The sequence below is a fragment of the Haemorhous mexicanus genome, chromosome 8 (genome assembly GCF_027477595.1).
Source record: "Haemorhous mexicanus isolate bHaeMex1 chromosome 8, bHaeMex1.pri, whole genome shotgun sequence".
Taxonomy (NCBI): Eukaryota; Metazoa; Chordata; class Aves; order Passeriformes; family Fringillidae; genus Haemorhous; species Haemorhous mexicanus.
Window position 1 is genome coordinate 16,066,595 of NC_082348.1, and position 27,531 is coordinate 16,094,125.

At 50.1% G+C, this 27,531-nt stretch overlaps 1 protein-coding gene across 1 annotated transcript in view; it reads left to right on the top strand.

Moving 5' to 3' along the window:
* Positions 1 to 8,449: 8,449 nt before the first annotated feature.
* Positions 8,450 to 27,531, top strand: part of LOC132330518 (unconventional myosin-X-like) — a 91,747-nt gene continuing 72,665 nt past the window's right edge. The window contains exons 1-2 of the mRNA XM_059852933.1: positions 8,450 to 8,523; positions 22,568 to 22,666. Of these exons, the coding sequence (XP_059708916.1) occupies positions 8,503 to 8,523; positions 22,568 to 22,666 (120 nt within the window). The 5' untranslated portion in view covers positions 8,450 to 8,502. The remainder of the gene's footprint in view (positions 8,524 to 22,567; positions 22,667 to 27,531) is intronic.

Below are 27,531 nucleotides of genomic sequence, written 5' to 3' on the forward strand. Positions count from 1 at the left end.
CCTCTGGCTCTACACTTTTGGTTTTATCTCCAATGGCAAGAAATTAAATGGATTGAAATTCCCCAGCACAAAACTTCGTTGCCCACCACAGCCAGCAAGGTAGCAAGCCCCAGCTGGAGCAAGGACTGTCACCATGTTACCCACTACCAGCATGGAGGTGGGCTTTCTGTCACCATCATTGAGCAGACTGGTCACTGTGGACTCAGCCTCCACATTGGCTGCTGGAAACAGGAGGCTGAGCCCCATGTTTCACCACATGAACCACAAAAAACACATTCTCCTGCCTGTTTGCATCCATATGCATGTCCATGCTTGTGCCTGTGTGCTCGGCAGCACTCAGTGCCCATCTCCTTGTGCAGGCTGTAGCCACACACTGAATGGCAGGTCCATGAACCAAGCACAGAAGAAACATCTCAATAAATACATTCTTTCCATGCTTTCTTCCCAGGAAAGAACTGAGCCAGGTCCCTGTGAACTGCTGACTGCCTGCAGCCCATGGTGATGGGCTGGGTGTCCTCCAGTCTTGCTCTCCAGGGTGCTGCTGCTGGGAGTAGGTGAAGTCCCACTGCCCATGGTCAGTCACTGGCTGCATGGAGGGGGCTGTACAGTGCCGGGAGCCAGCCCTGCTCTGCTCCATGCTGGTGGCTGCAGTGGCAGTGATGGTGGCAGGGAGTGGCTGTACCTGTTGTGGTGGAGACCCACTTCTGGCAGAGATCTGCTCTGGCTAAGCTCTGGTGAAAGACATCAGGGACCAGCTTCAAGACTTTCACAAAGGGCCTCTCATGAAAGCCACACAGGTTATGCAAGCTCTGGGGGCTGAAGACCCTCTGGCTGAGGGTCCCCCCTGCAGCAGCAGCCCCAGTTATGCCAGTGGGCAAAGAGTTGCAGCTCATAGAGAGGGACTGCCACCCTGGCGCCGAACCTCCCCTTCAGTGTGCTCGAGTGCTCAGGTAGGAGGGCAGCCAGTCCACTAAGCTGCTGGGCATGTCAGGGCTGCCTGAGCCAGGCTGGCAGTGGGCAAACCTCTGCAGGTGTTGCCAGCTCTCCACCTGCCCCAAGGGGCTCAGTGGCAGCACCAGCAGCAGCACATGGGACAGGCTGTGCAGGTCAAAGCTCTCCTGGCACTGCTGCATGTGCCTCACAAGGGTGCAGAGGGCCTCCATGGGTGGCCACAGTGATGGAGGAGAGTCACCCAGGATCACAGCTCATCCACATGGTCCTGTGCCCTGGATGTGCTGGAAATCCCACTGCACCAGGATGAAATGTAGGCAGGATTGCTGTGGGGGGCTCTGGTTTGGGTCACACGTGTGGACTCAGCAATCAGTTCTACCAAAGGCTGGTGTGCTGCTTGAAGAGTGGGATGTCTGTCAGCTCGGAGGAGTCAGTCCTGGTTGCTCTGCCAAAGGAGAGATAGCAGATGGAGGGAGAGGTGGGCAACAGGGATGGGCTGAGGCAGGAGAAGTAAAGGGGCTGCAAGGTGTGCACTACATGGGGCACCCCTACTTTAGTCAGACCAGAGGAGGAGGGAGATGCTGCTGGGTGCTGGCACACCAGGAGCCTGGTGGGTCACAAAATACTGCTGCAGTGCAGGGAGAGTAGCTGAGAGGCTGCCTGCAGATTCAGGGGATGCTCCTGTGTGGGGCTGGGGAGAATACCCTGGCTGTCTGCAGGCCCCCAGTTCTCCATGCTCTGGGATGGGACAAGTATTCACTTGCCAAACTCACTTATGCCAGTCCAGGACTGCACTCCTACCAGAAATTTCTCCCTCTTTGCTATATGAAAAGGGGTTTATTTTTACAAAAGTAAGCCTGTCCAGAGACTTAAAAATAGAAAGTCTTTTCCCAAAATTATCAACCTTATTATTCCAAACAACTGTATTGTTTAAGCAAACTGTTTGGGTTTCTGTTTCTGCTGTCTGGGTTCAAGTACACTCAAGTTATCTTCTCTAGTTATTTTTGTTCTCTGCAGCCAGGAGGGACTGGCACACCTCTGTTGTCAGATACCACTGGCACCCATTGACATGGCCATTTGGCTGGAAGTTAAGGAAACTGTTAGCTATAACCATTTCTACAACAAAACTGAACAAGAGCCAGTGGCAAAGTTTCCCTTTTCCCTTGTGTGTCTGAAAGTCTTTGCAGAGGTTTTTGTGTCTGCTTTTCAGACACTCAGACTTCATTAAATTGTGAAAACCTTGTTTCGTCTTCCCCATGAGGAGGGGTTTAGGGGGTGTGGGGCAGGTAATGATGGCAGGAGGTGGCAGCACAATGCATTCCTCACACTGGCAGGAGTGAGAGTGGCTCTGGTTTGCAATCCCCAACACAAGTGGGTTTGTTCAGATGTTAATCACCCCATTTTAGGGAGAGCAGAGCTGATGCTGAGCAGGACAATGGTTGTGTGTGAAGCTTCAAGAGCAGCCCCAGCCCAGGGGTGCTGGGGTCCTGCTGGCTGTTGCAGATGCCAAGAACCACCCTCAGCAAGTACTGTTGAACACTGGGGACCTTGCACATTCCTGCCATGGCCCCAGCCCAGTGCTCTCTGTCTCCTGCCCTCCATCCACCTTCCCTTCATGTCACTCACCAGCCCCAGAGAAGCACCAGGAAGAGAAGAAAGGGCTGAGCAGGGCCCTGCTGACCACCAGGGGAGGAACCTGCTCTCCTCAGGCATGGACACAAACCTTCCTTCCCATGGGAACAGCAGGTTTGGACATGCTGCAGCCAGCCTTTCCCAGAGCCAGTTGCCAGGCCCACAGATATTGCCACGGAACTACTGGGCAGAGATGAAGCTCCATCCAGCTCTTCTCCCTCACACAGGTCTTAGCAAAGGATATTTTTCTAGCAGGGATGTCTGAATCCTGGGCACAGGCTTGGACAGCATGTTTCTTCAATACAGGTGAGTACTCCTGTAATTTGTCTGGTCTTCTCTCCTTTCCCTGGGAGGTTTGCTTCCTGTCTGCTGCCCTTGCCCCTGCCCCATCCCTCCCAGCTCATTGTCCCCTCAAGGCTCTCCAGCCCTCTGGCTCTCTGAGGTGCCTGTGCTGGGACTAGTCTCCAGAGGGACTCTTTGCACAAGTGATTGAGGCACTTCTGGGACAATTCTTCTGTGCCTGTGCAAGGTTCCCCTGTCCAGGTGCATACTTTTGGCTGGGATATACCTGGTCACGAGCTGCTGTGTCTTCCTCTGCAGAGATGGCTCTCATGAGCACCCATGCAGAGAGGGGGCAATGCTGCTGTGAGGTGTGGAAGGGAAGGCTCAGCCTGAGCTCTGAAATGTGACTGCCAAAGCTTCTTCCCTGCAGGGAGCAGCAAGGAGGGGGGCTGGCACCCGTGAGTGTCCTGCGTGGCTCAGAGTGGGCCATGCAGGAGTCAGAACAAGGAGAAGTACTGAGCATCAGTGCTGCACAACATCCCCCATCTCTCCTGCCACTTTGTTCTGTGACCCCCTGGGCTGCCAGATGTGATCTTGTCATTGAGCAGGATGGGAGAATAATCTTCCCCATGTGATTTCTGCAGAGAAGGGGGGACCTTGTGATCTCTGCTGCAAGAGCCCAGCTGGATGATTTCCTTCATCCATCAGCCCAGTGTCCCTAGAGGATGTCCCCCCCTTGAGCACACAGAGTACAGCAGCCTCACTGGGGCTGGGAGAGGCTGGGGCACGGCTGCCTCCTGCTTTGCCAGGCTCTCTTCCTCAGCAAAGACACGTGGCCAGATGCTGGGGCCAGCTACTGGTGCTCTGAACTGGAGCTGCACTCACTTTTTGGCCCTGGAGGTGTTAGCACAGCCACGCCTGCTTTTTTCCTTCACTAGTCCAGGAGCACAGCATTTCAAGTTGCCTCCCAGGACTTATAAGGGACAAGCACAAAACAGGGCAGGGATTGGCATCAGTTTGGCTGCAGGTGCACAGCAAGAAGAGCTCTCTCCTTCAGCACAAAAATGATTTTGCAAGCTGAAACTCTGCAGGCAAGATCAGAAAGAGGAAATGTGCATGGCTCAGGCTACCAGCACCCATCAGCAGAATTCAGCCACAGCCAGGGGTAGAGATATGACACCATTTAACCTCCTTGCTTGCTCGCCTGGGCTGCTGGTTGTGAAGGAGACAAAGAGCTCCCCTGGCAAAACAGCCCAGTCTTGGAATTGCCTACACCACAGCTGCCTGACGTACTTTCTACAGCACGAATCACAGAGTAATGGTATCTGCAAGCAAAGCCCTGCTTATGCATTTAGTCGAGCAGAATCCACAAAGCTGCTTGTAGCAGAATCAGCTGTGACCTCCACAGCATTGTGCCATTAATAGCAAGGTTTGGTCTGGGTCAAACAAAAGCAGGGCAGACTTAATAGGAGAGGAAATGAGATGGATGCGCTCGGCTGGCCTCTCCCCACATGCTCCTACTGTAATTACAGCCTGGTGCTGTTTCAGCTCCCTCATTCACAAGTCTCATCACTGGGACTGCATTTCTCATGGCAAGGTGTAAAAGCCACACACAGATATGTTGTGGCCCCAAGCAAACCAGCAGCAGCACAAAGGGAGCAGTGGCAGGGAACCTCAGCTTGTCACAGCCAGGAGCTGGATGTGTGGCCTGGGATGTGGAAGGGAAAGGAAGGAAGGGTTGGGCTGAAGGAACAGGCCCAGGACCGCTATCTGCAGAGAAAGCTGGACATACCTGATTATGGGTTTGGTTTGTCAGCATGGCCAAGTGCAGACGGGGCTGGTAGAAAGTCCCAGGTGTAGTGCTGGCCCCAGCAATGCAGCTCAGGAGGGTGCTTCAGAGGGACATAGTCACAGTGGGGTGGATGTGCCCAGCATCCACCCTCTGGGCCCATCTACTCCAGTGATCTGCTTTTGTGCTCAGGATGAAAATGAAGACAACATCCTGTTTTCCTGACCTACAGAGAAAGGGCAGCCCTGGAGGGCATTCCTGTGCCTGGATGGGATAAGAAGCTTTTCCCAGTGTGATCAGACTAAGCAAGGGTGTAGCCACCCTTGTCCTGAGCTCTGTAGTGTGCAGAGGCAGTGCTGTGCATTGCAGTGAGATGGGCTCACTGCTGGTGCCCGAAGCAGGGTGCCCAGGACAAATAAACCCTCCCCTGCCCACACCGTGCTCCCTTAGGAGGAGGACTCCCCCTCACACTCCTGCTCTCTGGGGGAACAGGTGCTGCAGTGCTTGGTGTGACCCTGTGAAAGCCTCTCCAGACATCCTTAATCACATTCCTCTGGAACAGGGACACATCTGGTACAAACATGATCCTGTCCCCAAGGAGCTCGGGCTAATTCCTGTCATAGAGCCTCGGAGCAGCCCCGGGCAGGGAGAGCTTCGGCAGAGCTTTGATCATCTCCATTGTCACTTTGCAGGGGATGGGGCTGCAGGAGGCATCCACAGCTTCATGAGCTGAGTTCAAGCAGCCCAGGCCTGAGCTGGCCTGGCTGGACTGACCAAGTCTGAGGGGAAGCTGGGCTACCCACAGTCTGGGAATGGGAGAAGGGAGGACCTGCACTTTTCAAATGTTGATTTATAAGCTGATTTCAAGGAATTGTGAAACTAGAACAAGGAAAGGGCTTGAACTGTGGGATCAGTTTGCACCCTGCTGCATGGTCTGTGTGTCCCTTTCCTCTTGCATGCATGCAGACTGTGTTAGGAGAGTGCTTTGGGATCAGGATCTGGCAGTGGGTGGCATGCTTGATTTTTGGCTGCTGTTCTCAGTAGCTCTCTGTCTTTGGTGAACACATTCTTGGCTGTCCTGTGCTTTGGGCAAGGGGGGATTTGGTTGCCTCAGTGAAGCAGCAGGGCCTGGCAGGGGTGGCTGTGATGGTGGCAATGCACAGCATAGCACGGGTGCCCTCCTTCTGCATCTGTGCCTCCCTATGCCTTTGACTGGTCCAAGGTATCCTGCCTCTGCTGCTGACTCTCCCAAATGAGATCATCCCAGGAATGACAGTGGAGGAAATCAGTCCTCCACCCTACGAGCAGAGTTCTGATGAACCATTGAGGACCTGCAGCCAAGGTGTCACAGCTTGTCCCCTCACAGCTGATAGGAAAGCAAGTCTGTCAGATTCTTCCCACCCACAGCGGGGCATGCGGGCCTGCCTGCCTCCCAGGAATGTGCCAGACCCGTGGCAGAAGAGGAAATTAAGATATTGTCTGCAGTCCAGGAGGAATTCCTGCCTCAGCTTGTTCCTGCCAGTCCTCTGCCGACCTTCCCGCGGCATGGAAAGCCCAGCAGGAAGCTGACTCACTGTCTGCTGCTGCCACGGCTGGGTGCGGGGCCCGGCTGCCTGCAGCACCAGAGGGCTGCTCATTTCATGGATGCAGGGATAGCTCACTGCTCAGACCCACCAGCACCTGCCTGCCCTGGCTGTCCTCTCCCAGAGCCCAGCACTCTGCTGACAGGCAGAGAGCAGCCACGGCATCCTGGTTCTTGTGCTGGCTGCAGCTGGGCTGAGAGGAGGGCTGGGAGCTCGTTGGGTTGCTGACATTGCTGCCAAACACACAATCAGCACCACTGTGCCAGGTTTGGGGAAGGAGGCAGCCCCGAGGCTGGGGGGGAGGAGCGGGGGGCTGATGGGTTGGAGAGAGGTCCTGGGCTCATGTGATAGTGAGTCACCTGCTTATCAAAGCTCTGTGAAGAAGTAGGTGGTCACAGCCAGCCCTTCCCAGGAGCAGCACCTAAAGCCAGCTAGGAAACAGGTGATTGCAGTTTCCAAGTGGGCTGTACAAATGCAGGAGTAGTGCTTTAATCCTGTAACAGAAAGGAACAAATTTCAGGTGTAAGTTTCTTGTCAAGATTCTTGCCACCTTTTCTACTCAGCTAATAGAGTATAGGGCTTACAGTGTCAGTCACTGATGCTCCGTTTGGGGAATCCAATGTTTATTGACTGAAGAGCTGGAAAGTTACTTTGTTCTAAGGACTGGGACAGGGCATCTTCCGTTTCCCTCTTGGGAAGTGTCAGTCAACAATAGAGTAAATGCTAAAAACCTTGCCCTTTTGAAAAGTTGTATCCTTCCCTTCTACCCTGGATGACAGGAACCATGGCCAGAGTTTCTCCTGAGAAGTCTGGGAGGGGATGTCTGGTGGCAGAGATGCTTGCTGATGGAGACTGCTGGCTGGCAGGCAGAGGAGAAAGAAGTGTGCTCCTCAACTTTCCCGTGGTTGTGAGGAGCTCCACAGCCCCCTGGTGACCAGCCAGAACTGAGAAGCTTAATAGCCAAAATTGTCTGCAGAAACAGCATCAGCAGGAATCCCCTCTCCTCCTGTGAGGAGAAAGTTGGCTGTGGCAGAAACAGCCTGGTGACAGTTGTGTGGCTGTAAGGAGGACTGTCAAGGACACTGTGAGTAGATCTATCCCCTTCTCTGACACAGCGATTGGCCTTGTGGATAGAAGTATTAGAAGTGAGATAAGAACTGCAGTTGGGCTTCTGGTGCCATCTTGCATGGTGCTTTCATAAAACAGGGAAAGTGGTGTAGATTCAACTAATCCAGCACAAGTACAAAAGAGCCTAGATAGTCACGCTCAGGGTAGCTCTCAAAAACTTGGTATCAAAATGGAAGGACACATTGACAGTGACTCATATATCAGGAAACTAACAAAAGGCCCAGAGAGTGAAGGTGGAAGAATGGTGGGGGTGGTAATCACAGGTTAGGCAGTGGCCTCAGTGTGACTCTGTCCAGTGGCAGATGTCAAACATGATACTGCCAATCTACCTCAGAACTCTCTCTGTGTTTTAAGCAGTTTAAAACCCTCCTATTATTGACTAAAATAATAATAAATTAAAAAACCCTTCCCCCACACCCCTCCATTGGATTTCCTTTCTTTCAGAATAAAGAAATGTTTTCCTTTCTTTCAGAATAAAGAAATAATTTCTGATGGAAAGAAACATCACAGAGCACTTGTGAACTATGATCTGGCCACACTTCGATCTGTGATCGAGTTCTATCTCTGAACTATGATCTGGAGAAACTTTGCCCAGAGTAATGCTTTTTGCCACCTGTTCCCGATCTCAGAGACATCATTTCGAAGCTCTATCAGGATTCCTGTTAACGGTCCCTCTCCCTACATCATGCTATGATGGTCTGCCGAAGGAGCCCCAAACCCGAAACGTTTGCTATTCTGGGTGACATCAATTGCCCTTACAAAGGTCCGCACTTGGCTCCTGTGCCTGTGTACAGCAGTGGTCCCCCGTCCCCGCCGCGTGCCCGTGGGTGGCACGGGCCGCTCGGGTCCCCCCACCCCAACCTTTCTCAGCCCCCTCCTCTCGAGATGCGCGCCTCTTCCTCGCCACCCTCATCCCGCTCCTAAGTGCTCCGACGCCGGCACGGCCCCGCCGCTGCCGCAGCAGCCGCTCTCCCCGCGGCCTGGGGCGGGCGGAGCGGGGCGGAGCGGGCGGCCCGGCCGCTCCCCGCTGCCCGCGGCCGGCGAGGCGGAGCCAGCGCGGCGCGGGGCTGGCGAGCCGTGCCCGCCCGGCCGCGGCGCTGAGAGCCGGCGGCTGCGCTTCCGCGGGCGGCTCCGCCGATGGACGCCTCTCTGCGCCAGGTGGGCAGCGGCTGGACGGGCGCGGCGGCGGGGCTCGCCCCTGCTCGGGGCTGGGAGAGGCGGGGGCCGGGCGGAGGCCGGCAGGATTGGGTCTCAGGGCGAGACGGGCATCGGGGTGCCGTGCGCCGGGTCAGGAGCGCCCCGGGGCCGTGGGACGCTGCGCTCCCCGCGGGCCGCGCCGCGCCCCCGCTACCCCCTCGCCGATACGGTCCCGGTTGCACTTTCTCTGGAGCGATGGGATGAGGAGGGTTTTGTCCCCGAGCGCTCCCCAGCCCGGCGCGGCACCGCGCAACCCGTGCCAGGGGTTGAAGGGACTGCGGGAGCCGGAGCCCGACCGATGTGCGGTGTTGGCAACGCCGACCGGGGGCTGCTTGCGGGAGGAGAGGGTTTGTCGCATGGTAGTCATGGCTGCCCGGTGCCGGCTCCTTAATCCTCTGGAACGACTTCAGGGTCCGGAGCCTGCTCCTGCCTGCGTGTGTGTGTCACAGAGCGGCTGGCCTCCGGGGCACTGGGCAGGCGGGCAGCGTGCGGCGGGAGTGCCCTGCCCTTCGGTGCCGCTGCCCAGTCACCGTCACGCCGGCGGGCAAAGCGGCTGCCCGAGGCCGGACCCGCACTGTTATCCGCGGGCTCTGGTCCCGCCTGGCCGCGGTGCCCTCCCCGGCTGAGCACACGGCCGTGCGGGCACGGTGCTGCCATGGGGAGCGAGTGACTGAGTGCGCGGGGCCAGGTGCCGGGCACAGCCCAGACGCTCCGAAATTCTCTGTGCCGTTTTTCTTGCCTGAGCAAACACAGGTCTCCAGCCCAGCCTGGTGATGCCTTTGGTTGTGAGGGGCAGGTGGGTGCAAGGCAAGGGCAGCCCATTCTGGACCCGTGGTGACAGTGGGTGCCCTTGGCATTGGCAGTGGGCACGGCATACACAATGGGGTGACGGGACCTTCTGGAGGTCTGCGGCTGAAGTCTGAAAGCCTCCTGTTTGGGGCATGACACATCTGCCCCCTCCAGCCCCCAGATGGTTTCCAGGCCATTAACCCCAGCGTCTGGCCTTGCGAGTCACGGATGCGGAGGGGGAGCTAGCAGCGCTCCGGAGCAGCCCGTGGTCGCTGGGCTGGAGCAGCTGATGGGCTCGGACCTGCCCCCTCCCTGGTGAAGCGCTTTCTTTATCAGAACAGATGTTTTCCCAGATCTGGCCCCAGAGAGGAAGGAGTGGCTGCCCCCGGGCTGTGCGGCTGGAGCTGCCCCGCAGCATTCGGCAGCGCATCGCCCAGCATCCTTCAGCCATTAACTGATTAACCTGCTGCTCCTGGAAGTCTGGGCCGTCTGTATCTAATCAGATGAAGGCCAGAGTTTCCCAAAGGGCCGTTTCACCACAGCCTTTATGGCCACCCCTCTGTCAGGAGGAACCTCCTGGCCCCTTGCAACAGGAGTAGCCACTGAGGAGCCTGAAGGAACTGATGGGAATGGGAGGCGGGAAAGGGGATGCTCAGAGGTACACGCCTCAGCAAGTAGCACCCATCAGAGAACTGCCTGCTTTGTCCAGCTCCAGGATGCTGTCCAGGCATGATTCTGCCATTATCTGAAGAAACAGGGATTTCCAGGGAAGGGCTGAGGGGCAGTCCTGGAGCCAGAGTCTCTCTAAGAGTAACACATCTCTTGTAAATCACAGACTTAAATCTTGATGAAGCAAGGTAGGCAAGGCTGGAGAACTGGGGTGAGTGTGTGCAGGAAAGCATCAGACTCTGCTTTGCAGCAAAGGCAGTGGGGGAGGGAGAGAGGGAATGTGACTTCCCCAAAGCCGGAATGTTTGGCATTTGCTGCACCCCAGCCACTCTTCCTCCTTCTCCATGGGGGTTCTTGGTGGGAGGGAAAGCCTGAGTAGAAGGGAGTTGCTTCACGTCTTTCTGCAGCAGCAGAGCTGCTTGTCCCAGGGGATGCATGTCATGTCTTACAGTGAGTAGCTTAAACCCCAGTGTGCTCTTGGTCTTGCCTTAGCAAGTTCCCATGCCATGCTTGCAGCATTTAGATTATCACACTCATCTGTGTGATGAGTGTCTGCGATTACGTGGGGATGCCATGGGTCTTCACAGCTCCCCTAGTTCCCCCTTTGGCATGCTGGAGACCAAAATGGCTTTGTGGAGGTTTCAACCCACTTGCCATCCTGGTTCTGCCAAGGGAGGAGTAGTTTTGGCCAGGTGTGCCAGCTTGACACTGTGGAAGGGTTTCCCATGTGCTGTGCCCTCCTCTGCTTGCAGACCCCAGGGACAGCGAGCTGCTGAGGAGTGTGCTGCTGCTGCTCTTCTCCCACAGCATCCCAAGTGGGTCAGATTAGAAAACCTTCATCCTCAGTGAGTGGTACAGCACAAAGATGTATGTGTGCCTCAGCCATCGAAGCTCTGCTGTGCAGCATGGCTCAGAGATGTGATGGATGAGGCCTTTGCTCCAGCAGGGTGTGAGTGGAGGAGCCATGTGTGTGCTCTGCCATCTCCTTGCTTGGCTGCTGCAGAGAGTCCTGTGCCCAGGCAGGGAGGAGGGGCCCTGGAGGCCTGGGCTGTGGCATGGTGACAGATGATGGTTTCCCTGTGTGTCTGGAGTGTGGGCAGGATGTGGGGTTGACACAGAGGATATGACTCGCTCTCCAATTCCCCCCTAAGGAGCAGGAATGTCACGGACAGGGTTAAAGGAGACACTTCTCCCATCCTGTCCTTCTGCACTCCAGTTGGAGTGACCAGTTAGCAGGGTCCCATAGTCAGCACTGAGGAGCAGCATCCAGTGGAGTCACAGATGCTGCTCTCCTTCTCATGTGCCACTGGCCGAGAAATGCTGTCATTTTAAGTGTTAAACAGTTTTCCTTATTGCTCTTGTGATGAAATCCAAAGCTTTTCATCTGTGTTGTAAAATAAATCCCCTGAAGTTCTTAAGCTTTCTGACATGAGGAGAGAAAGGCGGGGTAATTCTCTGTTCATTTCCTGCATGGCTGTGGTGACTGGAATTGTCCTCTCTACAGCTGTCATGGTTTTCACTTACTATTCCCCATGCTCCCCGTCCTTCCCTGGCCACAGCCCTTCTCTTCTTTGCGGCCTGGGACATCTGCCATGGAGATAGGGAGAGGATCCATCTCTCTGGGGAACACATGCAGGTCAGGGAGGACCCTCAGAGTCAAGGCTGTGAAGGAGTACTAAGGCTACTGGAGTTGCCACCATGCATGCACCTGAGCTGCTTTCTTGGCCACAAACTTAGTTGGGCAGCAAGTACCTCTGCCAGGTTTCTTTTGCTCTGGCAGCTTTACCCTGACTGCCAACTACTTGATGCAAGTGGAAAGTGCCTGACTACTTCACAAAGCCATCAGGGAGTTTACAGAGTGTGGTCCTTTATTGGCCACAAGACACTCAGCTGAATTTGCTGTGCTTTGGGCATCCAATGGCGTGAAGTCACGTGCACAGACATCTGCAGGCAGATGGGTAAGGAGAACAACTGAAAGGACTTGACTGCGAAGGCACCTTTGCAATGTGGACCCTGCCTGATTCATGGGTGGAGCAGGTACAGGACTGGTCTGATTTTTGGTTGTACATGCAGTTCTCACCAGCTTTGGACTCTCTGTTGAAGCTGCTTGGATGCATCATCCAGAGATCTGTGTCCCCAGGGAGCCCAGGTTATGCTGGGTGGGAAGGGTTTGTACATGGCTGGATTAGGTTTCTCAACAGCTTGGTTTGCCCTTCCCATGCTCCCTGCAGTTGGGAGAAGGAAGAGCTCCTGTGAGAGAGGAACATGGCCAGATGTCCAGGAGAATCTATCCAGAGACTCTTGTCTGAGATAAGGGAAATGGTTCAGCTGACGTGGATGATGCTGACCATGAGTGATGGGCTGTCTTTACAGATAACAGTAAGCTGAATGCCCATGTGTTAACAACCATTGTCTTAGGAAAATGCCATCTTGGAAAGAAAAGGTATGTAGAACATCATCTTCTTTAGCAGTGAGGCTGCTCTTTGAAGGAGTATTCTGGCCAAGCCTCCCTCCAACTCTCAGGAACACGTGCTTTGCCAACTTCCCTTGACAACCCCTTCTCAGTCTACTGAGAATATTGTGATCTCTCAGAAAGAGGACCCATAGGGTTTAAGAAGAGACAGAGAAATGCTGACTGTTACATCCATCTTGTGTATGTAATGCTCTCTGTATCAATACCACACAGAGCAACCCCCCTCTGTTTAAGTAGCCTGTATAGTGCAGCTGAAGAGAAGTACCACTGTCCTTGAAGATATCCAGGCAGCTAGTGCAGCGTGGATGTTCCTACACACAGAATCCTCCATGCAAGCTGTGTCTCCCCTAAACCATTCAGAGTGATAAAGAGGCAGATATAGGACAAAAGGGTTCGACTGCCCTGTTTTGGAGCAGCAATTGCAAGGAAGAAAGCTCTTGTGCCAAAGGTGACACAAAGAAGTGTCTGGCGGAAGAGAGGGAGTCCTGCTAGCTCCCTCCTTAGGGCATTCATCTGGAGCCAGGCTGCGTGAGCTGCAACCTTGTCAGATCCCATCAGTAGCAAGAGGGTGGGCTGGCACAGGCTCTCAGTGAGAGCCTCCACATGAAGGGAAGCCAGGTTGCCCTGGGCCAGCATGCAGCTGCCCCATTGTGGCCTCTAAAACCACCTTGTTCTGCTCTGGTTTCACTTCTTGCCACGCTTACATTTAACAGAATGATCACAACTGTTTTGCAATTTCTTTTTCCCGTTTTGCTGTAAGGAGAATATGCGAACTATCTAAATGTGAATATTAAGACTGAAACTTGTGAGAGTCTGGATTTCCTGGTTATCTTTCAGTTACCCTAAACTCTGCAGTTCTGCCTCCTCATTTCCATATGACATCACCCACAGTTCAGCAGTGCTGTAGAGCCAAGTCTCAGGAAAAACACCTATGGAGGGCCTGTCATGCATCACTTGGCGCAGTGCCCAGGGGACTGAGAGGTCCTGTCATACAAGTGCAATAGTTATCACAGCAACTGAACTGGTGGTGGGCCCTCTCACAGTTCCAGTCATCAGTCTATTTGATGAGAAGGTGGAAATTAGGGTTAGTGTTGTTTATTCCTGTTACTTGCATCTTGAGCCAATGATGAAGATTTGGCTGAATCACATTTTCTAGAAGAGCTTCTTATTTCTGGAGGATCCCTTGCTTTTTGCAGTTTCTTCAAATGATTACACAACCGTGTTTTAAAATAAATCCTGCTTCATTTCTAAAGTGTCTGGCAGATCCATCCGTTTTCGGGTCCTACTTTTCTTCTGCTTCATGAGAGTGGCTTTGTCCCAAATAACTTCTCTGTCTGCAAAAAATTATTTTCTGGCACCAGATTGCCTCCGGGTTGCTAGCAAAGGTGACCCAGCAGGTAGCAGAGAGGGGTCTCAGTGCTACTGTGTGTCATGTCCTCTCAGCAGGGTTGAGTCAGTTGAGGATGCAGGGACAGAGATGAGGTTTGCAGCCCATGCTGGGCCACATGCTGCTCTAATCCCCCCACTATCACTGTCTGGGCTAGATAGGTCAGCCCTAGCTCTGGCAAATCTACGTAATGACATTAACATCTTCACAAATACTTTTGCACTACAAGGGATCTTTCTGAATAGCAAAAATGACTGAGCCTTTTATGTTGTCTCTGGAAGGCTTCTTTCTCACACCTCAAAGCATAAGTAAGCAGTAAACTTCCTTACTCCTGTTTATACATCCCAGACATGCATCAACTCTTGTTGCAACCAAATATCCTGGGAGTTTCTGCTCAGCAGTTTGCAATCCTCTTTGGGTCTGTGACTTTCCAGAAGACATTCCTGTGTTTGAAGTACTCCTTGCATTCCTTCTCTCCTGATGGTGACCTTTCAGTTGGGCTGTACTTTAATCCTGTTTTGTTCTAACAGGGGGCTGTGGAATCCACACTCCTCTAATGGTCACATCCTTGTGACCTTACTTATCTGCCAGATGTTGGCATCTGCTAGTACTGTCAGAATTACTTTAGATTTCAGGTCCTAGATGAGAATACACAATAGTACTGACCCTGTCACTGCAGACATTTGTTGGAAACTCCCTCAGTTAGTAGTGATTTTCCCCATCCATATCAAGAGTTTTGAGATCCCTTTGCTTCTGTTTGCTCCTCAAGATCTGACTTTTACTGAAATACTGTGTTCTACATGGGCAACACCACGAGAGTCAGTCATGGTCCTATTTCTCTCATGTGCTTGGATGCTAAGGAAGAAGAAGCTTTTTTGACTACTTTCCCCATGTTAACTGGCACTGGACAGCAGTTAAAGCCAGAGTATCCTTTAGATGGAACAGCAGAGAGCAAAACCTCTGTATTTTCCCTTGGGTTCTCAGACTAAGCAACCCATGGTTGCTAGGGATAATCCTGCTATCACTGCTATTTAGACTCTGACTCTTTCAATCTCTTGGAATTTCCTCAGCATTACCAGACTTATAAAAAGCTAATTTCAACTGTTGAGAAACTTTATTGGACAGATTTCTGGGAACTCTTGGACCTGTTGATTTTAAAAATATGTTTTGTGTCCTTTCCATTTACTGAAAGCACTTCAGCATCACAATGTGATGCAAAATGGTGCTTTCCAGGGATGTTTGTTAGAAACTTCTGTGTGTCTCCATCATCACAGCACCAAGCCTGCCAGAGTTCAGGAAGTGTTTGGACAATACTCTGGAGACCATGGTGTGACTCTTGGGGATGGTCCTGTGCAGGGCCAGGAGTTGGACTTGATAATCTTTGCAGGTTCCCTCCAACTCAACTTACTCTGTGATTCTATGATAAATCCCTGTGCTGCCATCCATATCTAGTAGTTGGATGCTGCCACTAGCACATCTTTGTACCCAGTGATTTTAGAAGAGAGTGAAACAGACTCTTCCGTCTTTCCTATCTCCCAGCTTCTTTCTTACATGGGTTGTTTGCCCCATTTTTCCCTACTTTCACTCTTATTTCAGATTGACTGACAGTGCATCCCAGCTCAGAGGCACTCCACTTGCTTTCTGAGTGGTATTTGAAGGAAGGACGCAGAGGACGAGCAAACACCAGGAAAATGTCTCACATGGAGAGTTTAAAAACCTGAGATTACTTTATTAGTGAGATGACAAATAGGGGGAGACATGGCAAAAGAGCAGAAAATAATGGATGAGACAGAGAAGGTGGATTGAATTCCTCTGTGCCTCTACCTCTGACCATAAGAAAAAGGGATTTTGTGCTTCACAGTGATGAGACTGGTTTAAAAACGTACGTTTCTGTATAATGTGTGAGTAGATGGTAGAACTCCACAGGGCAGGGAAAGTCAGGGATGTAGCAAGATGCAAAAAGATATTGGACATAATCCCAAATTATGCTTAATAAACATTGCAGAAGAAATACTGTTTCAGGGCTCTCGTCTGAGATTTTTACAAAACATGTGGCACTGGGGCTGCTCAGTGACAGACCACTGTATCCTTGTGGCTGCCTGGGGCCCTGAGCTCTCTTGTGTGGACCTTGAAGACTTCTCAACTGTCCATCAGCCCAGTTGAAGCCATTGGCTGAATTTGAGAGAGGGAGGGAACTGCGAGGAAGCCACCTCACTCTATATTTGGTGGCAAGTGGGAGAGGCTTCTTTGAGAAGCACTGCCCAAGTTGATAGCAAGGTAGGAATACTTTTTACTTGCTCGGTTTTGAGCTGCAAGCTGGTTAGGGGGAGTTTTGCTAGGGCCAGGCTGGGCTTTAGCAGATGCCATGTTACCTCCTTTCAGGGCTACAGAGGGGACGTAGGGAAGCCAGTGTTGCTGTGATGTGACAGGGAATACACATCTGTAGATCCCCATGTGATTAATGTGCTTAGGGAACAACTCATTTTAATTCAGTTCCTAACTGAAGTTTTAGGCAGGAAAGAGCTTGTAATGAAGGCATGGAAGTGGTGTTTACTTTTATGAACATAATGAAATTCAGTATGCATTTTCATGACTGGTGAGAATTTCTCAGGTGGTTGCAAACTCTGTAGGACTATTACTTTATCCAAGAAGGAGAGTGACTCCACTGCCCATGGTGGAATTGCAGGGGGCAGCTCATCTTAAACTGAGCTTGGAGAGAGTGTACAGTGAAGTCTGGAAGGATTCACACCTGCTTCCTTTCTGTGCACCTTGTGCTCATGGCAAAGGGCAGCTCTGAGGTCTGTGAAAAGCAGCAGGGGGCTCGTTCCCTCCCTTCCCATGACAAGCAGTTTGTGTGGTTCTGGTAGTGTGTAGCTGCTTCTTTGAGAAGATTAAGAATTACCTCCATGAACCAGGCATTTCCTGGGAAATATTTGGAGATGTTATGGAGAGTGAAAAGAGAAGCTGTGCAGCAGCCAAACTGGGGGAGGAGACAGGAACAGAACAGATGGGAGGGGGAGGCAAAAGGGGAGTGGGAAGCAGTGCATATACATCAGTGACCAGAAGTAACAAACTCTTAGTGCTCTTAGATTATTTAAAATGCACAAACCTTTTCCTGATACTGCTATTCTGCAAAGCTGCTGGCAGACTGAGGGTTCTGCTCCTTAATTAGTGAGGAATGGGGCTGCTAATTGACAGAACTAGAATGAGTCATGGGCTCAGCCTAGGCTGCAGCTCTGGAGTAGCAGGACCCATGGCTGCAGTTTGTGCCCAGCTCTGAGCCCTGCTGGCTTGCAGGGGCTGCCCAAGCTCAGTGAGCTGCTGTGTGGGAATTGAGGGACCAGACAGGTACAGTCCAGCCCCTTTTTGCTCTGCAGTGTGTCTTCCTCATGCCTGACACAAAGTAGACTTTTGTTTCTGTTATCCCTACTACTGTTGCAGGTATTGTCCCTCTTGCCAGCTGCTCCATGCTGGCTGCTGCCGACTGAGCTGTTCCTTCTGTCTCTCTTACCTAACCCCTCCCTTCCAGGAGCTGGTCCTGATTTTGCTGATCAGATGTAGCCCATGGCTTCATTTCAGCCTGCCATCAGGAAAACAGCAAAGTTGCATTCCTTACCATATGGGACTGGGCTGCCAGGGACTCCCGCTCCCCACCAATCTTACATCCATTAGCTAAGGCTCTTTATATTTGTCCTATCACTTATTCATGATCATCCAGATCAATCTCTTGGAAAGTGCATTTATTGAAATCTGATTCCGGCTTTGTCTGAATTGCAAGGGCCTTTCTAGCCCAGTCTCTGCCTCGTGGTTTGCAGCCACAAAGCCCACTGAGGCTGGGAAAAGAGCTGGCTCAGCACTATGCTGCCAGGAGAGCCTTTCCTAAGAGCATATGGATCCATGGCCAGGAGAAAAACAAGGCTTGGCTGGCCAATACCCACTGAACAGCCTCAGTGTGCTAGGAGGACAAAGGTAAGTTATGTATATAGTACTTGTAGTTGAGAACTTGTTGCACCCACAGAGGTTTTTGTCTCAGACTCTCAGTGCAGGGGTGAACATTTTTGAGACATCCCTGCCCCTTGCAGAAGGGCTGCTTTGGTATAATTACCTAAATCAAGGAAGGCACTGCAAGAACCTCTTGTAGTATTGTGTTTGTAGGTAAATCTGGGGGCTGAGACAGTCAAGTTCAAACACAAAGAAAACATTAAAAACATCCTGTACTGGAAAAAGCAGACAATTGTATGCTCCTTTCACACACTGAAAGGTGTATTCCAAACAAAACCGCCTTTCCTCTCTGAATAACCCAGGAAAATTGATGCAGCCATCCTGGTTTAGCCCCTCCTGAGCATGTTACTCCTGGCAGTTGTGTAGGTTTGTGCACAAGGAGGAGTGGGATGTCTAAGTGCACTCAGAGAGTGGCGGCCCTGCTGTGTCCTGAAGTTCAGCTGGGGCAGCTCTTTCTTGCTTGTGCCTGGGAAGAAGCAGTTCCCAGAAGACAGAGGACATCCAGGGAAAACGCGAAGATTCAAGGGTAGTCCAGAACATGGAGTAAGGAGAACAGAATAGGAAGACTTGTTTCTGAAGAGTGATACAGCTGTGGAATTGCTTTCTCATCTCAGTCCCTGAAGGGGACTCCTCCTGGGAGGCCCTGCTGAGGCCAAGGCACCTGCATGTGCAGAGTTTTGTGTCTTGTCCTCTGGAGCTTGCCTTGCTGCCTTCAACAGCTGATAACTGATGAGGATGTAGCTGCTGGCTACGCACTCTGCTTTAATGTGTGGATGCCTTGCTGCTGCACTAAGGGCTGTGTGCTGCCTTTCTGCCTCTCTGCCCATTCCCTGGGTGCAGCACACAAGATCTCCCTTATTCTTTCCCTGCTGACACACCATGCTGCATCTCCTGAGATGAAATAGAGGCATGTGAATGCAAGGGAGAACTTCTGGTTTCAGTCATTCTTAAAACAAATGCCACAGAAGGCCAAGAAATCTGTGGCTTCAATTGAATTTTGATATAATGAATAGCAGGAAATGTTATTTATTTCTGAGTCTAGGATCCAAAGTGCCATGTGTTATTTGAACTGAGAAATGACATCTTAGAGTTTACTGTCCATAGTGGAAAGCATGATGGTGACCATGGGCCAGTACTGATGAAATACTGCTCTCTGTATGCAAGCAACTTCATTTTCTAAATTACAACCCCATGGTAAAAGATCACTTTTCAGGATTGTGCTTTGCTGTGCACTTTGTGGCAAGGCACTTTCATGGAGAGATTGTTACTGAGGCCATAGGAATGAGGATGTTGGTCTCAGAGTTTGTTTAACATCTGAGTGACCTGCCCTTGATATAGGAACTGGTACATTACTGTTTTATTCTTCCTTTCTGTTCCTGCTCTTGTTTCCTTTAAAACCAAAGCAATAGACCAACCTAATAAACTCCTAGTAAAAGAATAATTGGGTGGAGATGAGCTCATTATATAAGGGGCTTGAGTTAACTGTATGATCAGTATTCAGCCAGCTTTATTTGATGGGAAGTGGTTACACAAAATCACCACTGTTGTTCCTCCTCTGTCTTTCCAGTGTTCTCTTCAAATTGGTGATTGCTTGTTGCTTCCTTTTGTTAAACTGTTTTGTCTGTGGGTGAGGGTGGACCTTCTGTATATCCCAGAATGGAAGTTGAAGGTTTTTTACTCTTGTCCTAGAAGAGCAGGGTTTTCCCATCATCTCTGGTGCTTGTAGGAGCTGGGGCCCCCCAGAGCTAGCACATCATTGCTGGGCACTGCTCAGTCCTACTGACCTGGCTTCTCCTATGGAAGTTCAGCCTTGCTGCCTGGCAGTTTTTGGAAGTTTTCTGCTCAATTTAATCTTTTCAACTGATCAATGAGATGTGTGGCATTGGGGGAGAGGGGAGTAAAGTGGGGCAGTCTCTTTGGTGCCACCATCTGCTCCCGTATTAGTCAAGGCTCCTTGGGGAATTTCATGTTTAGAAAGAAGGGCTGGTGGAAGGAGATGCACTTAAACAAACTCTGCCTTTCAGGAAATGGGGCTATGGCTGTGCTGGGCAGAAGTTACAATAATTATTTGCTCTGTGATTCCTTTTCTGGCTGTCTCAGCACAGTATTCCTTTTGGAAACAGCATAACTGGGTGCAGTTACTCTGCTGTGCAGAGGCACTTGCTGTTGTACAAACAGCTACAACACCAGAGTGAACTGAAGTAAGTCATTCTGGGCAGCTGGAATATTGCAGGGCCTGGGAGTTTCAGCAGGTTGCCTTCTATTCCTTTGCAGCTCACAGAAGGACCTGCCATAAGCTTGTGTGGTGTTGTACAAAAGAGCTGTCTCCTTGGAGGAGTATTTGTTAATACTTTTGCACATGGACTTCTGCTGGGAAATGGGTCTGAATCAGTCTGGACTTTTAGATAATTTCTATGTGTTGAAGATAGCTGAGTGATCCCATTGCCTATTCCCCTTTTCCCTACTGAGTGGTACCTATTAAACAACAGTATTCATGCCCATGGGTTGTCTCTTCTGTGTCGGATTATCAACTGCCTGTAGCTCCAAGTTAGTTTCTGACCTCAGGGAGAGGGAAGTCTGTAACCTGGACCCCCTGGTCTCCAGGGGCAGAGTGTGTTGGGTGCTGTGATGGTGGCACCCTGCCATACACAGGGTGTGTGTGCTGTGGCATTGGGGCACAGTGTGCATGGCGGGGTGCAGACTTGTCTTCTGATTAAATTGCACTTGCCTCAGGCTCTCATCTCTGCCATCCTGGGTTACTGGTGTCTGAAGGCATTGAAATACACTGTGGGGGATGTTTACACTAAATGTCTTATAAAAGGCTCTCTTTCATCCCACTGTTTGGAGACACAACCTTCCTGTTTTCTGACTCTTTGCTTTCTACCTTGGTGGTAATAGGAGTCTGGTGAAAGTAGCAAAAAAAAAAAAATCTTTAAACACATGTTGATGTTCATATGTTTATGCACACTAGTTAGAATGTGATTTGGGAAATTCATGATTTCTCAACAGCAATGTCTTGCCCAGATGCCTCAGGACACTTTATTTCAAGCATCCAGAGTTTCAGAAAACCTAAGAGGATGTAACAAATCCTCTATATAGTTCCTCAAAATCTGTGTGTAATGTACTGTCCACACCAGCTCTCTGGGATCTCAAATCTGTAATGTGAGATTGTGGTTTTTTCTATTGCTATTGTTCACTGGCCATGAGGATGATCTCTGCAGACCATCCATGGGTTCAAGTGCTGATCAAATGCAATGGTGCTTTTCAGTCACTTGGTGAGGGGAGATTAATCTGCTTGAAACTCTAGACCAGAGCACAGCAGTAAAACTAGAATGATGTACACCTTTTTAATGTCATTAAACCCAGATCTTTTATTGGGAGGACTGGAGGCTGGCCTATAGATGTATCTCCTACAGTAAGGAAAGTCCTTGGTACTAAAGTGTTTAGAGTGACTTAAATAGTTTAAAAACCCCACCTAAACTAAAAACAAATCATTAAAAATAGAATTAGTGTTTCACATTTTGTATAATGTAATATAGAAACACTATTCAATTTCTTCAAACATATTAACCCTACAAGCAAAGAGCTAATGGTGCTGATGAGATTAAGAGGGTAGGAAGGGCTTAAAGCTCACAATCAATAATTTAGGGGCATTAAAAAAAATAGGAAAAAAGTCAGTCTATGAATCGATGAAAGGCAGAATGGTCCTAATGGTACTCAACAGTTGAGCACTTAGGATTTTTCTCAATATTTATCTAAGCAGAATTTATGTGATTTCTAAGGGAAGACATGGAAGTGACTAGTTTGCAATAACTGGAGTGTGGTGTGACTTCATGCCTAGCTCTGTAGTTGCAGGTCATGCCCTGATCTGCCTTCATGCTCTCGCTCTTTCCCTTGTACCAAGTCCCCAGGCAGAAGAGGCCAATCCAGCAAACTTGTTTTCCCTACTATATTGGTAGGCAAGCTGTGAGATCTACCTGTCCTGCAGATCCCTGTGTGTGTGTTACCAGAAATCTGGGTTTGTGCTCAGACTTGTCTTGAGAGACACAGAGAAGTTGAAGATGTTGTAATGTATGTGAAGCATCATATATAAAACCAGATATAAACACCAGTGCATGCATACATCAGACATAAGGACCATTGTGTACACATCAGTGTGTATACATCAGGGAAACACTCAGGTCTTGTCATTTGCCAGAGGAAACTCTTGCCAGCATTTGCAAACAAAGCTCTATGAAATCCTCTTAGCTGGTGATTTCTGGAAGCATTGTGACTTACAGTGATGCGTGGGTGTATTGTTTACATTGTAAACATGCTTTATTTATATTTTCTGTTATTATTGTAGCATGACTTTTAATGACTGGCTATTCCAAGTTTTAAAACATTTAGAGAGTCAAACCAACTATTCTATGTGTTGGTATCTTTCCATGACACTTTCTATAAAAATTGGTGTTTCCTTACTTTGGTTTCTTCATGAAGCTCATTAAAACTGCTTTTTCTTCCGCTCCTGTTACATTAAGAAAAAACAAACCAAATTTCTCTGAAAATGTATGTAGAACTTAAATATTTTAAGCAGGTGTAGCTTGGAAATAGCCTGTGAATACTGCAGCTTCCCCCAGCTTTCCTTGGGTGCAGATCTCACAGGCTCCAGTTCTATCTAAAGGGATGTCTTCTCATTTTTGCAGGGTGCCAGGGTATGGCTGCAGGAGCAGGACCAACTGCAGCCATGCACTGTTGGCTTGTGTGCCAATGGAAATGTTCTCTTCACCTCAGATTATGGCACGGTAAGTGAAGTTTGCACGAGTTTGTACCCTATGCCAAGCTGTAAGATGGATTTCTTGGTTTTGCATGACCATTATGTTGAAATTTATGAATGGAAATGCTGCAGTTCTCTCTGAAAAGTGACCTGGCTCTGTTACACCAAATATCTAACAAGTGTTAAGAGGAGAAGATTGCTCTTCTTGTTCTCTTCATTTCTCTGCCTACCTCACTTTTCTTGGTTTCCCTTGTGCCATCTTTGAAGGAGTTGCATTAACGGCCTGACAAAATCATTATATTGGCTTAATACTCCTGGAAGGAGGCAGCTCCAATAACCAGGCAGCCCTTCCTGCCAAGCTGTGCCACTCTAGGGGTGCTTGTGCTCACCACCAGCTGCTTCAGCAGCTTTTGCTGTCAGCCCTTTGGCCAGGGGCACGTGGCAGTGGGCTCCCTGTGCCAGTCAGTGTGCAAAGGCAGCAGAGATGCACAGGACAGCTCAGCAAGGCAGCCAAGCTCCCCTGAGAGCAGAGCTCTCCAACAGTGATAAGAACAAGCTTCTTTCCTGCCTGATTTCCAGCCCTGTGCTCCTCGTGGTTCCCTGGTGCAGTACTCATGGAATAATATTGGTAGGAAGGGACCTCTGGGGATCATCCAAGTCCTCAGTGAGTCAGCTCGCCTGGCTAACCCTGGGAAAACTATCCACAGCCTTCAGGGAGGTTCTTGGTGAGTCAGACTGGTGCCTGGGCTGGGAGGAGGATGGGGAAATGGGCAGGAAATGTGCCCTCCAGCAGTGAGCAATTCGACCTGCTCAGCTGTTCTGGTGAATGGGCCCTGCAGGTGGCTGCTTTGTTACAGAAAAATGGACAGGTTCTCTTCAGCCTCTTACCTGGCAAACAAAGGAGGGCACAGGGGGAAAGGGGATTTAGAGCCCTGGTTTCTGGAGTCAGTGGTAGCACTGTCATGTTTTTCAGTCTTGCCTTGAAAGACTTGAAGTCATCATTCTTTTATAAAGAGCCTGATTTGTTTCCCAGAGATGGAAATTCCCCGGGCAAACACAGTTTTTTTTAATCTGGTTACTGTAGTCTCTTAGACCCTTCTTGAGGAGTTGACTTGTTTTGGGAGTGGTGGATATCACTGACACATTTTAAGGGATCACAGGTAATGCAGCAGCCTCCATAGGGACAAAAAATGGTGAATAGTTCTGTGACTTTCCCAGTTCTGTCTCTTCTGACATGCTGCTGTGGCCTTGTAAAATCTTTCAAACTGATCTGGCACCTCTGAAAGGACACCAGAAATCCCATTTTAGGGCTGTCTGTCACCTCCAGCCTGTGCCCTGTATGCTGGAAAATATGCTCAGGAAAATGCTTGGTGGCTTACAGGTGTGGAAGAAAAAAGGTGGGTTTGGGTTTTTTTCTTCCATGAAACAAGAAATCACTAGGCTGGAGCAGCATGTGCTTTATGGCTTGTGGACTAAAAGCTCATGGTGATCATTAAAGGGCTTTCTTTATTGAGTGCCAGCCACAAGAGCTGTCCTGTGCTTCCCTCACCTGCCACATTCATTGCTTGTTACCTGTAGGAGGGACTGGCACTCCTACCCTGGGTGAGAGCTCTGATAAATGCCTTCACTTTGGGTTGGGTGGGGCAGTTGATCCCTCTGATTTTTTGGACCCCCAAATCTAGTTGTCCTCATGTTTGCTGTGGCCCAGCATCCCTGCAGCTCTTGCAGCTCTGAGGTAAGAAGTCCAATCATGCTTCAAAGCTTTTGTTATTTGTTTTCACTTCCTTAAAAACACCTCAGGCAGCAAATCCATCAGAAATGTGACTTCCTGGGAGGAAAGGAGGAGCTTTGCTTGTGAAACACACGATTGGAAACCACGATCCAGACAAAACAGCCAAATGCTTTATGGATAAATGTAACCTGGATGCCAGGTGGGAGCTTTGCTTATGTGCTCAGGATGGCACTAATGGATGGAATTGAGTTTGAAAAGGAATCCTTTGTCCCTTGCTGAGCCTGGTGAGCAGCACTGGCAAGCCTCATCTCGGCTTGTTTGCTGCCCAGATTTTGCTTTATTCCTGACCATTGCAGGGCCTTGGAGAGAGCCATGGTCATTTTACCCTCACTTTGGGCTAAATCTGAGGCAAATTGAGTTCATCACTGGTAAGAAAGTTGAAATCTTTGGCTGTGAGGTGCCTGTTAGGCTGAAAGCTGATTATTTTCCTTCCCAAAAATAAACATCTGCTTATTAACACCTATAACTTTGTGTTTTATATATTAGCTTGTTAAAAAAGAGATATTCTGGGGGCAACTTTGCTGAGAGATCAGTTTGCCTTAGTTCTTACTTGCTTCAGGAAAAATCAGCTGTCATATTCAGCTCAGTAGTGCTGAACATCAGCCTGGCATGCCTTTCCTGGAACAGGATGATGGGGGAGGATCTTTGAAATTGCCCTCCTGGCAGATTGCTGGAAGCATCCAGGAGTGAGCAGTGGGGTAACAAAAGCTTCCTTACTGGGGCTCTGAGGGTGGAGCATCATCCTGTTTGTGTCTCAAACCTCTGAGCTCCTTGAAGAAAGTCACTTTGACAGTCTTGGGACATGTGTCTGAGTCCAGGAGCATGGATGATCCTTGTAGCCTGTTGGTGATACAGAGACTGGAAAAACTATTCCCTGGAGGGCAGAGAGCAAATGAAAAGTCAGCTTTCTTCCAGTGCCAGGGACGACCTGAAAACCCTCCCACATGTCACAAGTGTCTTCCAGAGGCACAGAGCCATCATCTCCCAAATCTCAGTGGGGCTGGAGGCCCCAATCAAGGGCTCAAGACAGGTATAACATGATTTTCTAAGCCCTACTAATAATTTACTTGTGTATTTAGGACCCCTAAACACTCAAGTATTTAGGTGTCCTAGTTCCTGTTCCTCTTCAGGGTTCCATTTCCTCCCATGTTGTCTACAGGAACAAGGAAATGAGCTCTGACCCATCACTTTTTGTGCATGGCAGCCTCTGGGCACAGGTACTGCCAGCTCCTGATATCTTTTAGGACACTTGTCCACTCAGCTTTTTGTCTAAATGTTTTCTTAATGATTCTCTTCTGGCCCAAATGGCTGCAAGTGCTGACAGAGCAGTAGTAGATGAGTAAGTACCAGGCAGATATAAGGGAAGATCACGTCATACTGTTTTTTACTTGTCCTCTTCCAAATTTTGTGTAAGTCAGTGGACAAGAGAGAGCCAGGGTCATTTGCTGCCTCCAGGTTTGAAAGTGCTGTACTGATTTGTTCCTGACAGTCCAGATGTTGTGCATCTGCAGCTTGTACTCTCTCCTGAATTTAATTGTCCCATTCTCCCTTTCTGCTCCCTCAGTTTTCTTGTGAAAGTGCTTGAGGTCTCCACTCTGAAGAAGAAAACTTTTTCTTTTTTTAGGGTCATGCTTTCAGAGTGGGGGTCCTTCTGCTGGCAGTCAGACCTCTCTGACACTCAGGAGCAGAACTGGAGTGCAGAAGCCTGGAGAGAGCCTTTTTGCTGGACTGGGCTTTGTTTTACACTGATCATGAAATGAACTGTGTATTTCTGAAAGCCTCCTGGCTGGTGAAAGAAGTGGGCTGTGAAGGAGCCTGCCAGTGCAAGAGGCTGAGTAGTCCTTGCCACACAGGTGTGACTGCTGAGAAATCTGGCAAACACACCCGAGGGACTGAGGCAGCTTCTCCTCCCCAGCTCCCTCCCAGAACAGAGCTGCTCTTGTGGTTGTGCATCGTGGTGCTTTGTAGGGGATGCTGTGCTGGGTTGTTGCTGCCCTGCACTGGCAGGGTGCACAGAGCCCTGGGGGTGAGCACCTGCAGTGTGCTGCAGCTGTGAGCGCCCTGCAAGGGACTGGCAGGGGTGGCTCGCTGGAGGGGGCTGGGTGACCTCATTCTGTCTGCAGCCTGCAGCTGCAGGGACAGCCTCTCCCCAGCACAGACAGAGCCCGAGCATCCAAGGAGGTGGGCAGGAGAAACCACTTAGAGCAACACTACATATTGGAGTTGGTTCTCTGTGGAAGCCATCAGATTCTCCCTGGCACTCAGGAGGGCTGACAAGCAGGGATGGAAATGAGGCAGAGACCAGAGCCCCAGGAGAGGAGGAAAAGCACAAGATTCTTTGGAGGGGTTACTGTGGACCAGTTTCCTTCTCCAGGATGCCTATATGAAGTCTCCCATCTGTCTCTCTTTGGGTCTTACCATCTAGCACAGCTTTGGTTGCTGGGTGGGAGATGGCACATGGCTGAATCCAAGAGTGGGAAGCAACTGAAATAACTTGCGTGAAATGCCAGCATCGTGCTTGAGGAGGAGGAGGAGGAAGGGAGGGCTGGAACGTGCATGTGGTGGAGGGGAACAGTCACATAATCTCAGGGGGGTGAAGGAGATGACCTGATAACTGAAGAGTGGGTTATTGAGGAGGAGAAAGCTCTAGCAGGAAGAAGGATGCTGCAATTGAAGCAAGATGAGTGCAACTGCACAGAGAGATGAGCACTTCCTAGAGCAGTGATAGAAGTTAATAGGTGTCACTGTACAAATATTTTGAAAGCTGTATCATACACATACATGTCATCACACAGAGAGAATGTCACTACTTTATTTGGCTTCTCATGTGCTTTGCTTTCCTTTGCTCTTGAGATGACAAACTCTTCCAGATGCTCTCTGGCTGCTGCTATGGAGAGTGCAGGGCCAAACTTGCAATGTGAATTAGCTTTTCCTCTACTTTCCCAAGGTCAGAGACATGATCTCACCTGTGTTTTTTGTGAAAGACTGTTCCTGGTCACTTGGGAGCAGCTGCCATCATTATTCACAGTCATGAGTGCAGTATGTAATACCTGTCTAGCCTAGCAGCTGGAGGCTGGTTCCCTGCTTCTGTTAAGGGAAAA